The following is a 13,369-nucleotide window of genomic DNA, read 5'->3' as shown; positions in this document are numbered from 1 at the left end:
TTTAAAAAAAGAATGAAATAATTCCATTTGCAGCAACATGGATGGACCTAGAGATTATCATACTAAATGAAGTAAGTCAGAAAGAGAAAGACAAATACCATATGATATCACTTATATGCAGAATCTAAAATACGACACAAATGAACTTATCCACAAAATGGAAATAGACTCACAGATATAGAGGACAAACTTGTGGTTACCCAGGGGAGGGCGGGGTGGGGGAGGGATGGATTGGGAGTTTGGGATTAGCAGGTGCAAACTATTATATATCGGATGGATAAACAACAAGGTCCTACTGTATAGCACAGGGAACTATATTCAATATCCTGTGATAAACCTAACGGAAAAGAATATGAAAAAGAATATATATGTATAACTGCAGAAATTAACACGACATGGTAAATCAACTATACTTCAATTAAATAGATAAATAAAGATGTGGGTAGAGAAGAGGTTAAAAGCAGCCCAATGGGGCTGATAATCAGCCATGTTAGACAGCCCTGAGGCTGCCGTGCAGGAGGCCCAGGCTGGGCGGTTCTCTGGGAAAGTCTGCAACCAGAGGCAGTGCAGTTGTACCCTGAAGACCCCAGGGCAGGGCCTGAGTCTGACTGACGTTTTAAAACAGGCACTACCTGTTTGATGAGAAGTTCTGGTTCTGCTTTTTCTTCAGTGGACGCAGAATTAGGTGCTAACAGACCCTTCAGAGAAACTCCTCTCCTCTTCCTTCTTGCCCAGGTGGAAGGGAAGCTTACTTAGTATTTTGTTATTTTCAGGTGCTAGAGCCTCATTGTTTCTTCTTTCTTCTTCTTTATCTTTCTTGCCCATAACACATCTCTGGTCCCCTTGGATCAGGGACAGAGCAAGACTGCATCCCCTCTGGGTTGCCACCCATTGTATTTTGGGAGATTAACTTGTTTCTTGGGATCCACAGGTTCACAGATGGAGAGGAACTGCTCTCAGGATGAATTAGGTCCAGACCCTCCCCCCACCAGACATAGATAATTTAGATAATGAGATTTGGCTGAGATGTGGGACTGAGTTGTGCTGTAAATGGGATGAAATCTTCAGGGAACTTGGGACCAGGTGAATGTATTTTGCATTTGGGATGGATGTGCATCTTTGGGGGGCAGAGAACAGGCTGGGTAGGCTGAATGTCCTGCCCCAACGGTGTCCATGTCCTAATCCCTGGAACCTGTAAATACGTTACCTTTCACGGCAAAGGGGACTTTGCAGATGTGATTGGAGATTGGGAGATTGCCCTGGTGAGCCTAATCTAATCACAGGAGTCCTAAAAGTAGTGAAATTTCTTGGGCGGTAAGAAGGAGAGATGAGGCGGAGTGGGAGGGCAGAGAGACAACCACATGTCTTTTGTTGTGACTTTTCATGTCACCGAGCCTGGAACTTCTCAGGAAGTGCGTGGTGACAGAAAGACCAGTGAAGTGAACAATTTTTGAGCACCTGCTAAGACTGGATTCTATAACAGCCATGTAGACAAGTTACTTCACCTCTCTGACCCCAAATCATCCCTTTTCTACAGATGACAGAAATAAGGCTCAGAGAGGTGAAGTGACCCATCCAAGGTCACCCAGTTAATAAACAGCAGGGCTGAGATTCAAAAGTGGGACCATTGGAACCCATCTGGCTGCCAAACTCTACCCACCCCCATTAGGGCTTGGCGATAATGGGCGAAACTCCCGGGGTGGACAGCCTTGAAACTTCTCGTGGCCCCATTTGTTTCTTTGCTTCCTTCTGTGGCTTTTCATTCAGGTCACTGGCTGTCAGCCCGTTTCTGATGGAATGGGGCAGCTCTGCCCGGGACAGACCAGCAGAGGGTGCTAGCACCCAAGAGTAAAGACCCAACGTTCCCAGAGGGTCTGAGGAGTTTCTCAGAAAGAAGGCCCCAGCCGCTTCCCCCACGGCGAGGGACAGCAGCTGGCCTGAGACCCATCTCTGCCATAGCCTGCTGGCCAGATGTCCTTCGGCAAAGGGCTCCACTTCCTTGGTGGCACTTTTCCCAGAGGAGGGGGAAAGAAACTCCCAGGGGCACTGACACAGAATGAAGTAACACAGGGGAAAGCTTCTAGCCCAGTCCCTGGCTTGCAACCCTTGGTTGAATTTGCATTCTTTATCAAGAGATGTTCCATGATTCTCATAGGACTATAATTTCAGATTCTGCCCAAACCACATGAATCTTTTATTTTGACTCAGCTGTCTCTCTCCTTTTCCTTTTATGTTTTTTACCAAGTCTTCCCTATTTGTACTTCAGAGGGCTCTCAAACATTCTGGCATGCGCCCTCAGGCCAATTATAAACTACCAAAGAAGCTTGATTCAAAAGGCCCTCTTAGACGGCCTGTCAGGGGGCTCCTTGCATTTGGAAACTCTGGAGTGCTGAGTGTAAATTCAAGAACATGGTGCCTTCCCATGTGTGTTTTCTCTGCCTTCCTACCTAAAAACCAGCCATTCACGGAACATTTACTGACTGCCGTGTGTGCTATGCATGTATGGAGACAGATAAATAAGATACAGTCACATCACCAGAGGCCCCTCTGACAGGGACAGAGACACTAACAGACATTTCAGAACAATTTATGTGCCTGTCTACAAACCGCACTGGGAAGGGGCATCTAATCCAGTTCCCATGACCCTACCATGTACCGTCCACTTCACAGACTGACCTCCAAGCCCAAGGTCAGAAAGGCAAGAGCAGGACCAGGACTGCTCAGGTGTGGCTAAGCCTCACTCTCCCTCATCCTCAGCAGGCAGGGGCCCCTGAAAGTCATCCTTTGCACAGGCTCCACGATGTCTGCTAAATGTAGGTCACTATGGCCGAGGATGTGAGTTTTCCCCTCATCCTGACACACAGGCAGCTGCTCAGTGAATATGGACCATGGCCTGAGGGTCAGTAACACCAGCCTAGCCCATTTGGTGGCCCAACAGATTTCAGGGCCACGCAGTTGCAGCTGGATCCCTGGGGTTTGAAGATGATTCTGTCCACGGTGTGTTCTCCAGGTCCTTTGCCTCCTCCACACACAACAGGCCAGGAGACAAAACACTCGACTTTTTCATGTGGTCATTCCTTCTCCTTCCTGCTTCACCTGATGAATAAGAATTTTGCGGTAAAACTTCAGCTTTACAAGAACATGCAACAGAAAGAATTAGGGAACTCAGTGATCCAAAACTAGCTAAATGAGGGTTTTTTGTTTTTTTTTTTTCTTATAATGTAAAGCAGTTCCAAGAAAAGTGAAGTCACAGCCCAGGGTGCTTATTTTCAGTTCTTAGAAAAGAGCCAATTTCAAAAGGGAAGCTTTGCAGCCAGAGCACACAGCCTGCCCTTGTCTGGTGAGGGGAGCTTGCTGATAAACCAGCTTTGATTTGGCATCAGAAAACTAAAACCTCCGCCCAAGATGCATTTTCATTTGTGATGTCAAGGAGGAAACACTAGCCGAAACAGTGAGAGTTCTTAATATTCAGGGAAACCGCAACAGCTCAGCTAACAGCTAACATGCTGAGATGGCACACCGCCAGCTCGGAGCCACCGGGAGCTGTCGGCAGTCTGTGTGGACTGTCGGAAAAACATGGGGCACCCTCGTTTTCCCACCTCCCACACTCCTGAGGTTGTTCACTGCCCAGGCGATGATATCGGCCCAATCAGCGATTTTCAATAAGGCATTTGTTACCAGAAGTTAGGTGAGGACGAAGTGGGCAGGATATGGTTCTCAGCAGCCTGGGTCAGTCTTCTAGCAGAAGAGCAGGCGTCACATAAGGGAACCTCAGTAGGGTCGACTTCGGTTTTAAGGTCTTCGGGAGGCTACCACACACCCAGCTCAGGGGCTACTATTGGGAAACCCATATTAATTTTGGAATAAAGTGTTGACCTAAGAATCCTATAATAGAGACGCCATGGACTACATCAAAATCAAATGTCAATGTAATCAAAAGCAACTGGTCAACTGTCCCAGCCAGAAGGAGCCTAAGGAGACAAGATGACTCCATGTCATAGGGTGTCCTGGATGGGATCCTGGAACACAAGGACATTAGGAAAAACACTAAGGGAATCTGAATAAAGGATAGAGTTTGGTTAATAACATCTCAGTGCTGGTCCACTAATTGTAACCAATGTGTCATATTCATGTAAGATGTTAATAATAAGGGAAACAGGGTGCAGGTGTATGGGAACTCTTTGTATTGTCTTTGCAATTTTTCTGAGGATCTAAAGCTATTCTAAAAGTATACAGGGAATTCCCTGGCAGTCCAGTGGTTAGGACTCTGCACTTTCACTACCGAGGGCCTAGGTTCAATCCCTGGTCGGGGAACTAAGATCCCGCAAGCTGTGTGGCATGGCCAAAAACAAGAAAAATAAATAAATAAATAAAAATAAAAATATATAAATTTTTTAAGAGGCAACTGATGGATGTGAGTAGGAACTTATTGCTCTTCCCAGCAATAATCATTTGGGGCCTACCATGTGCCAGACACATGTAAAAGTGATTTACACACACCTTCACAACAGTGCTGTGAGCTCTGTATAATCTACATTTTATAGATAAGGAAACTAAAGCACAGAGAAGGTAGGTAACTTGCTTACAGTCACACAGCAAGTTTAACGACAAATGAAAGGCTTGGGGGCTTCCCTGGTGGCACAGTGGTTAAGAATCCACCTGCCAATGTAGGGGACATGGGTCTGAGCCCTGGTCCGGGAAGATCCCACATGCCGCGGAGCAACTAAGCTCATGCGCCACAACTACTGAGCCTGCTCTCTAGAGCCCACGAGGCACAACTACTGAGCCCGTGTGCCACAACTACTGAGCCCGTGCGCCTAGAGCCTGTGCTCCGCAACGAGAAGCCACTGCAATGAGAAGTCTGTGCAACGAAGAGTAGCCCCTGCTCGCTGCAACTAGAGAAAGCCCACACGCAGCAACAAAGACCCAATGCAGCCAAAAATAAATAAATTTATTATAAAAACAAACAAAAAATCAGTGCGTAATTTCCAATTTCCCCACCTTTAAAAGAAAATGCTAGAGTTTAAAATTATAGCACATCCAAAACACTGACAACGTCAAATGCTGGTGAGGCTGTAGAACAAGAACTCCATACACTGCTGATGGGAAAGCAAAATGGTACAGCCACGTTGGAAGACAGTGCTACAGACTGAATATGTCCCCTCCAAAGTGCTATAGACTGAATATGTATTCTCCCTAACCCAAATTCATATGTTGAAACCTAGCCCCCAGTGTAATGGTATAGAGGTGGGGCCTTCGGGAGGTGAACGGGATCAGTGTCCTCACAGGAGACCCCAGGGAGCAACCCTGCCCCCTGCTACCATGTGAGGACACAGTGAGAGGACAGCCACCTGTAAAACAGGAAGCAGCACCTTGAACCACCTTGACTTTGGCCTCCAGAACTTTGAAAAGTAAATTTCTGATGGTTTTAAGCCCCAAGTCTATGGTGTTTTGTTATGGCAGTCTGAGACAGTCTGGCAGTTTCTTACAAGGCTAGACATAGGCTGACCATGTAACCAACAATCATGCTCCCAGGCATTTACCCTGGTATGTTGAAAACCTATGTCCACACAAAATCTGCACACGAATGTTTACAACAGCCCTATTAATAATTGCCAAAAACTGGAATCAAGCAGATGTCCTTCAATAAGTGAATGGATAAACAAAGTATGGTACATCCATCCAGTGGAGGATTAGGATAAAAAGAAATGAGCTATCAAGTTACAAAACTACATGGAGGAACCTTAAATACATCTTGCTAACTGAAAGAAGCTGGTTTGAAAAGGCTATAGACTGTGTGATTCCAACTATATAACATTCTGGAAAAGGCAAACTATGGAGACAGTAGAAAAATTAGTGGTTGCCAGGGGTTACGGCAGAGGTAAGGATGATTAGGTGGAGCACAGAGGACTTTTAGGGTAACAAAACTATTCTGTATGATACTGTAATAGTGGATACATGATATTATGCCTATTGTACATCACAAAGCATGACCCTTAAGTAAACAACGGACTTTAATTAATAATAACGTATCTGGGCTTCCCTGGTGGCGCAGTGGTTGCGAGTCCACCTGCCGATGCAGGGGACACGGGTTCGTGCCCCGGTCCGGGAAGATCCCACATGCCGCTGAGCGGCTGGGCCGGTGAGCCATGGCCGCTGAGCCTGCGCGTCCGGAGCCTGTGCTCCGCAACGGGAGAGGCCACGACAGTGAGAGGCCCGCGTACCGCAAAACAAAACAAAACAAAAACAACATATCAATGCTGGCTCATTGATTTTAACAAAGGTACCACACCAGTGCAAGATGTTAATAACAGGGGAAACTGAGGGAGGGCATGTAAAGGTCATCTCTATAGGTTCTGCTTTTTTTTTCCCTAGAAATCTAAGCCACCTAAAAAATAAAATCTATTTTATTTATTTATTTTTATTATTTTTGTGTGTGTGTGGTATGCGGGCCTCCCTCTGTTGTGGCCTCTCCCGTTGCGGAGCACAGGCTCCGGACGCGCAGGCTCATTGGCCATGGCTCACGGGCCCAGCCGCTCCGCGGCACGTGGGATCCTCTCAGACCGGGGCGCGAACCCGGTTCCCCTGCATCGGCAGGCGGACGCGCAACCACTGCGCCACCAAGCCCACGAGGCACAACTACTGAGCCCGTGTGCCACAACTACTGAGCCCGTGCGCCTAGAGCCTGTGCTCCGCAACGAGAAGCCACTGCAATGAGAAGTCTGTGCAACGAAGAGTAGCCCCTGCTCGCTGCAACTAGAGAAAGCCCACACGCAGCAACAAAGACCCAATGCAGCCAAAAATAAATAAATTTATTATAAAAACAAACAAAAAATCAGTGCGTAATTTCCAATTTCCCCACCTTTAAAAGAAAATGCTAGAGTTTAAAATTATAGCACATCCAAAACACTGACAACGTCAAATGCTGGTGAGGCTGTAGAACAAGAACTCCATACACTGCTGATGGGAAAGCAAAATGGTACAGCCACGTTGGAAGACAGTGCTACAGACTGAATATGTCCCCTCCAAAGTGCTATAGACTGAATATGTATTCTCCCTAACCCAAATTCATATGTTGAAACCTAGCCCCCAGTGTAATGGTATAGAGGTGGGGCCTTCGGGAGGTGAACGGGATCAGTGTCCTCACAGGAGACCCCAGGGAGCAACCCTGCCCCCTGCTACCATGTGAGGACACAGTGAGAGGACAGCCACCTGTAAAACAGGAAGCAGCACCTTGAACCACCTTGACTTTGGCCTCCAGAACTTTGAAAAGTAAATTTCTGATGGTTTTAAGCCCCAAGTCTATGGTGTTTTGTTATGGCAGTCTGAGACAGTCTGGCAGTTTCTTACAAGGCTAGACATAGGCTGACCATGTAACCAACAATCATGCTCCCAGGCATTTACCCTGGTATGTTGAAAACCTATGTCCACACAAAATCTGCACACGAATGTTTACAACAGCCCTATTAATAATTGCCAAAAACTGGAATCAAGCAGATGTCCTTCAATAAGTGAATGGATAAACAAAGTATGGTACATCCATCCAGTGGAGGATTAGGATAAAAAGAAATGAGCTATCAAGTTACAAAACTACATGGAGGAACCTTAAATACATCTTGCTAACTGAAAGAAGCTGGTTTGAAAAGGCTATAGACTGTGTGATTCCAACTATATAACATTCTGGAAAAGGCAAACTATGGAGACAGTAGAAAAATTAGTGGTTGCCAGGGGTTACGGCAGAGGTAAGGATGATTAGGTGGAGCACAGAGGACTTTTAGGGTAACAAAACTATTCTGTATGATACTGTAATAGTGGATACATGATATTATGCCTATTGTACATCACAAAGCATGACCCTTAAGTAAACAACGGACTTTAATTAATAATAACGTATCTGGGCTTCCCTGGTGGCGCAGTGGTTGCGAGTCCACCTGCCGATGCAGGGGACACGGGTTCGTGCCCCGGTCCGGGAAGATCCCACATGCCGCTGAGCGGCTGGGCCGGTGAGCCATGGCCGCTGAGCCTGCGCGTCCGGAGCCTGTGCTCCGCAACGGGAGAGGCCACGACAGTGAGAGGCCCGCGTACCGCAAAACAAAACAAAACAAAAACAACATATCAATGCTGGCTCATTGATTTTAACAAAGGTACCACACCAGTGCAAGATGTTAATAACAGGGGAAACTGAGGGAGGGCATGTAAAGGTCATCTCTATAGGTTCTGCTTTTTTTTTCCCTAGAAATCTAAGCCACCTAAAAAATAAAATCTATTTTATTTATTTATTTTTATTATTTTTGTGTGTGTGTGGTATGCGGGCCTCCCTCTGTTGTGGCCTCTCCCGTTGCGGAGCACAGGCTCCGGACGCGCAGGCTCATTGGCCATGGCTCACGGGCCCAGCCGCTCCGCGGCACGTGGGATCCTCTCAGACCGGGGCGCGAACCCGGTTCCCCTGCATCGGCAGGCGGACGCGCAACCACTGCGCCACCAGGGAAGCCCCTAAAATCTATTTTTAAAAATACGGCATAGAAAACAATTTACTAGTGGTAGAGATAAATAATCCAGCAAAACTCCATAGCAATGAGGAACGTAACCTGACCCCCTTGATATTTACAGTCTAAGGCAAAGTGAAGGTTGTGTAAGAAGTGAAGAGCAGCCACCCAACACTGATCACAATCACAACAAAAGGACATTCCCTACCAAAAACAACGTAAAAACTCTAACCAGGAGGCTGCCTCCTCGCAGTGTCTCGCCAAAAGTTATGAGGCAGAAGTTTAGTTCATGCCTGGAAGTTGTTCTTAATCTTGATTTTTAGTTTCAACAAGAAATTCTGAAAATGTTTCAACAGCCCTAAGTGAAGGAAGAAGGGCAGACATCATCGTCCACATCTGCAGGGAATGGACCTTACACATTTAGGGCTGAGTGGTGTCTGAAGCAGAAAGAGGGCTGTGTCTTTGAGAGGCCCCAGTGCCTGCAATTAGAAAACGCCGTTTGACTTGCAAACTGGACACGGAAGCTGTTGATGGAGAAGACTGCGGAGCCATGAGGTCATTCCTTTTTTATGCAGCCTCTTTTCCTGCCCATAACCACACACTTTACTCTCTGTGGACAATGACTGAGGTTCAAATTCTGCCTCGTAAAGTAGGGTTGCAGCGGTAATGGAAAAAGTATCATCGCTTGTAAAACTTGGAAAATGCAACATGAGATTTCTGTGTGCTTTAGAGAGAGAGAATTAACACACATAAAGCAAAAAAAGGAGAGAGAAAGAGAACAAAACATCTGCTTTTCATCAGCAAACAGTCAAAGCAAGGGGCAGCAGGGGCTGAGTTCACTGGAGTGTCCCAGCATTTAGAAATCCTACATCCAGACTCCTCGGAGCAAAGCTCTCTGATAAACTTTTGAGAAATACATATTGAGTGATGTCCATGAAATCCATATGGTATAAGAACCTAAGTTGTTTCTGAATTTTGGTTGTTTTTATCGACGGTTCCAACATCCTCTAAGGAATATTCCTGTGTAAATCTTCCACTTCCAGCTCCCACATGCTTTCATGGAGGGGATTATCAGAAAGATCTGTCATCTTCACAGCCTGCAGGCATGGCTCAGGGTTGCAGGCCTGAACCACTCCCATCACCATCACATACTTTCCTAGAAGAAGAAAAGCCCAGTGGTAAAGTTCACATTGATAGAGAAGATAAAAACAAAACAGACACCTTAAGTCCTTGAGAGGGTTTAAATTTATCAGGGAGGCAAACTGGAGACCAAAAAAAAGCAGAGAGTAGATACCGAGGTGCCAAGGCAGCTAGTGGTCAAAATACATATACTGCCAGTAAATTCCGCATTTAACCTGGAGAATGACATTTGTGTCTCCTTTGGTTTCTGGTTTTAAAATGCTAAAACAGGGACTTCCCTGGTGGCGCAGTGGATAGGACTCCGCACTTCCAATGCAGGGGACCCGGGTTCGATCCCTGGTCAGGGAACTAGATCCCACATGCATACCACAACTAACAGTTCACGCGCCCCAACTAAGGAGCCGGTGAGCCGCAACTAAGACCCCACATAACCAAATAAATAAATCAATATTTTAAAAAATAAAATAAAATGCTAAAACAAAATCACAGCATACTGCATAAAGCTATCATATCCAAAGAGTGGAAGAGTCTCTCACATCAGAGGATGAGTTGTAATTAGACAGACTGCTCTAAGGCGGGGCCTGAAAACCTGAGCTTTTCTCTTCTCCCTGTTCCTTGCTCCATGCCAGAGTCTGTGACTGGTCTCTGTGCACAGGATTGGTCCCCCTTCTGCAAAGACAACCCCTGACAGCCCCAAACAAATCCAATTTTTCCTTTATGTTGCCAAAAGAGCTGGGCAGGTGGTAGCACCCCCCCATGCCACCGTTATTCCAACTGCCTGGGACCAATCCCTGCCACCTCCTGCCACCAGCTGGGCATACGCAAGCAAATCAACAAGAGGGCAGGCTGCCATCACAATGATCTAATGACATATTAACCACGACTCTATTCCCATTCCCTTGGGGAAGTGGCTCTCCTTGAAAGCAAAAATGGCCAGTCTTAACCACACAAAACTCAACTGTGTAAAAAACCCCAAACACAGCAGGAAGAGCAGGCACGTTGCCAGCCCCCACTGAGTGCCCCTGCGAGGCCACTTTAATCACACTGCTTCCAACATCAGGACTGGGTTTGTACTCGGGCCTGGGGCTCTGACTGAAGGAAGCCAGGCAAGCTGACACCTTACCCTCTGGTCTTCAGCTCCTGGCATGGCGTAGTTAGGTTTCCCTGAACCCATCCCTACATTCTACCTGAGCAAGTAACGTGGGGTTCCTCAGTGATGTAGGCTCGTTCTAAAAATAACTTGCGGGCTTCCCTGGTGGCGCAGTGGTTGAGAATCCTCCTGCCGATGCAGGGGACACAGGTTCGTGCCCTGGTGCGGGAGGATCCCACATGCCGTGGAGCGGCCGGGCCTGTGAGCCATGGCCACTGAGCCTGTGCGTCCGGAGCCTGTGCTCCGCCACGGGAGAGGCCACAACAGTGAGAGGCCCGCGTACCACCAAAAAAATAAAAAATAAAAAAATACACTTGCCATACCCTCTGAATGGACCTAAAAAGCTGGTGGAGATGGAGCCCTCAGAGAATGACTGAAGACCCTGGAAAGGAAGAACAAGCCCACAGAGTCCCTACAGGCGGGGTAAACACGGAATCCACATACTCAAAACCTACATACACCAAGGCGTGTAACACAACTATACGGGTGAACTCAAAGGCCTGAGCTCTTTCCTCCCGAGAACAGACCAGCCGGTTACTAGTCTGGTTCATTCTACCCACACCCTCTCCCCCAGCCAGAGTCTCTCTCCACGGTCTCTCCTTCTCCACCACGCCCCTCCCTTCTATCAGGCCTTCACCCCGACCATACAGGCCGGGATCAGTTGTCCCTCTTCTGCGCCCACGGCCCCCTGTGCTTAAGCTCAAGCCTATGACATCACATTGTGTTTCAGTGGCCTGCTTACTCTTCAGGCTCCCTACCTGAAGCCAGGGTCAGATTTGTCGATCAAGCCCTGCTATTAATTAGCAAGAGGAAATGGTATGGCCCAGGCACACAGGCCAGTAGGTAAGTCAGATGGGTTCACCAACACGCAATGCCCACTCAGGTACCTACTGGTGCCAACCTTATGCCAGGGCTGGGGCCAGACATGGGAGACAGCTCCAGCTTGCCTTCAAAGAGCATTGCCTGGGGACCAGCACACCAAACAGCTCGTGCTACATGCTACGCCAAGGGTGGCAAACTTTTTCTGTAAAGGGCCAGATACTAAATATTTCAGGCTTTGAGGCCATAGCGTCTCTGTTGCAACTATTCAGATCTGTAGCTGTAATGGGAAAACAGCCCTGGACAATACCTAAATGACGATGCTCCAATAAAACTTTACTTATGGACACAGATATTTGAATTTCATATATTGATACTTTTCCCATGTCATGAAATCTTCTGGGTTTTTTTTAACCATTTGAAAACATAAAAAACATTTTTAGCTCATGGGCCGTGCAAAAAGAGGTGGCAGCCTGTAGTTTGCCGATCTTGCGCTAGACTAACATTGCAGTGGAGGGCAGACAGAGAGGGAGGCTGAAGGATGGAGCCAGGGTGGGGTGAGAAGCGTGCAGGAGCATTGCCTAGTAAAAAAACAATGGTCACTATGACCTAGGGGCTGTGTTAAGGACATTTTTAAAATGTACTGAATCCACACAACAGGCAGGAATTATTGGTCCCTTTGGTAAGAGGTCCAGAAAGGTTAAGAAAAGTGCTCCTGGGAGCTCAGCCAGAAAGGGCCAGGGCCAGAAAAGTTCAACCTAATACTGAGAATAGTTGTCAGAAAGACAGAGCCCGCCCTGCCGTAGTCTGGCCCAGTGGTTCTCAAAGTGTGGCCCCCAGGCCACCAGCACCATTAGCACCTGGAAGCTGGTTAGAAATGCAAATTCTCAGCCCCGCCCAGACCAACAGACTCAAACTCTGAGGGTGGTGCCCAGCCGCCAGTTTTAACAAGCCCTCAGCGTGAGTCTGATGCAAGCTCAAATTTGCACACCACTGGTTTAAAAGGAAACAGTAGTGAACTACAGCCTAAGACAGTCCCACGAAGGAGGGGTACAGCAGGGCTCCTCATTCCTGGGAACTGGGGAGAGCTTCCCAAAGGAAGGTACATTTGAGTAGAGTCGTTAAGGATGAACCAAGTTCCCCACTATGATATTTTCCAATACTTGATAGGGAGAAAAAAAAATCACCCGTGGGGAAGGGACTCTGTTAACAAATACACATGCTGGGGGGCCCTGCCCCGGAGACTCCAGCTGGGAGGGCTGGTGGAGTCCTCGGAAACTGTATTTTTTGAATGGGCCGCAGGTGATGCTTATCATCAGAACTGCTTGGGTGGCGCTTGGTTGGGGAGGGGAGGGAAGAAATGGTATCGAGGCGGGGGACCAGCACCGCCAACACCGGGATGTGGGACGGCCAGGCCCCGCCCGAGCGCGGTACAAACCCAGGGTCAGCCGCGGGGTCGAATCCGGCTGTTACCTGGGACGAGGCAGGGCCGCCCGCGCGGCACCCGCTCCAAGCCGCAAACCGAGAAGGCCCCGCTCGGGTCCCGCAGCCGCGCCTCGCCGCCGCCCGCCGCCAGCACCGTGCCCTGCATCCACACGGCCGTCAGCTCCAGCGGCCCGCGGCCCGCCGCCGCCCGCGACAGCCACCACGCGCCCGGGCCGCCCTCCGCCTGGCGCCGCAGCTGCTCCGCCAGAACCTTGAGCGGCGGCGACCGCGGCAGCCTCACGGCCGTAGGGCACTCGCCGGGCAAGGAGGCCGTGGGCGCCGCCGCCAT

The 13,369-nt window shown here is 48.3% G+C and overlaps 1 protein-coding gene across 1 annotated transcript; it reads right to left on the bottom strand.

The window, feature by feature from the left end:
- Positions 1-8,283: 8,283 nt before the first annotated feature.
- Positions 8,284-13,369, bottom strand: RMI2 (RecQ mediated genome instability 2). The gene is made up of 2 exons (XM_024123277.2): positions 13,069-13,369; positions 8,284-9,642 (listed from the first exon to the last, which is right to left on the bottom strand). The coding sequence occupies exons 1-2, from the start codon at positions 13,367-13,369 to the stop codon at positions 9,494-9,496; spliced, it is 450 nt and encodes a 149-aa protein (XP_023979045.1). The 3' UTR covers positions 8,284-9,493.

This window comes from Physeter macrocephalus, chromosome 14 (assembly GCF_002837175.3).
Source record: "Physeter macrocephalus isolate SW-GA chromosome 14, ASM283717v5, whole genome shotgun sequence".
Taxonomy (NCBI): domain Eukaryota; kingdom Metazoa; phylum Chordata; class Mammalia; order Artiodactyla; family Physeteridae; genus Physeter; species Physeter macrocephalus.
The sequence above is the reverse complement of the archived record's forward strand: the minus strand, read 5'-3'. Positions and strand labels throughout refer to the sequence as shown.

Coding starts and splice junctions, on each gene's coding strand:
- RMI2 (XM_024123277.2), bottom strand. CDS start 13,369: ATGGCGGCGGCGCCCACGGCCTCCTTGCCCGGCGAGTGCCCTACGGCC. Junction 9,643..13,068: donor GCGGCCCTGCCTCGTCCCAG/GTAACAGCCGGA, acceptor TTCTTCTTCTAG/GAAAGTATGTGATGGTGATG.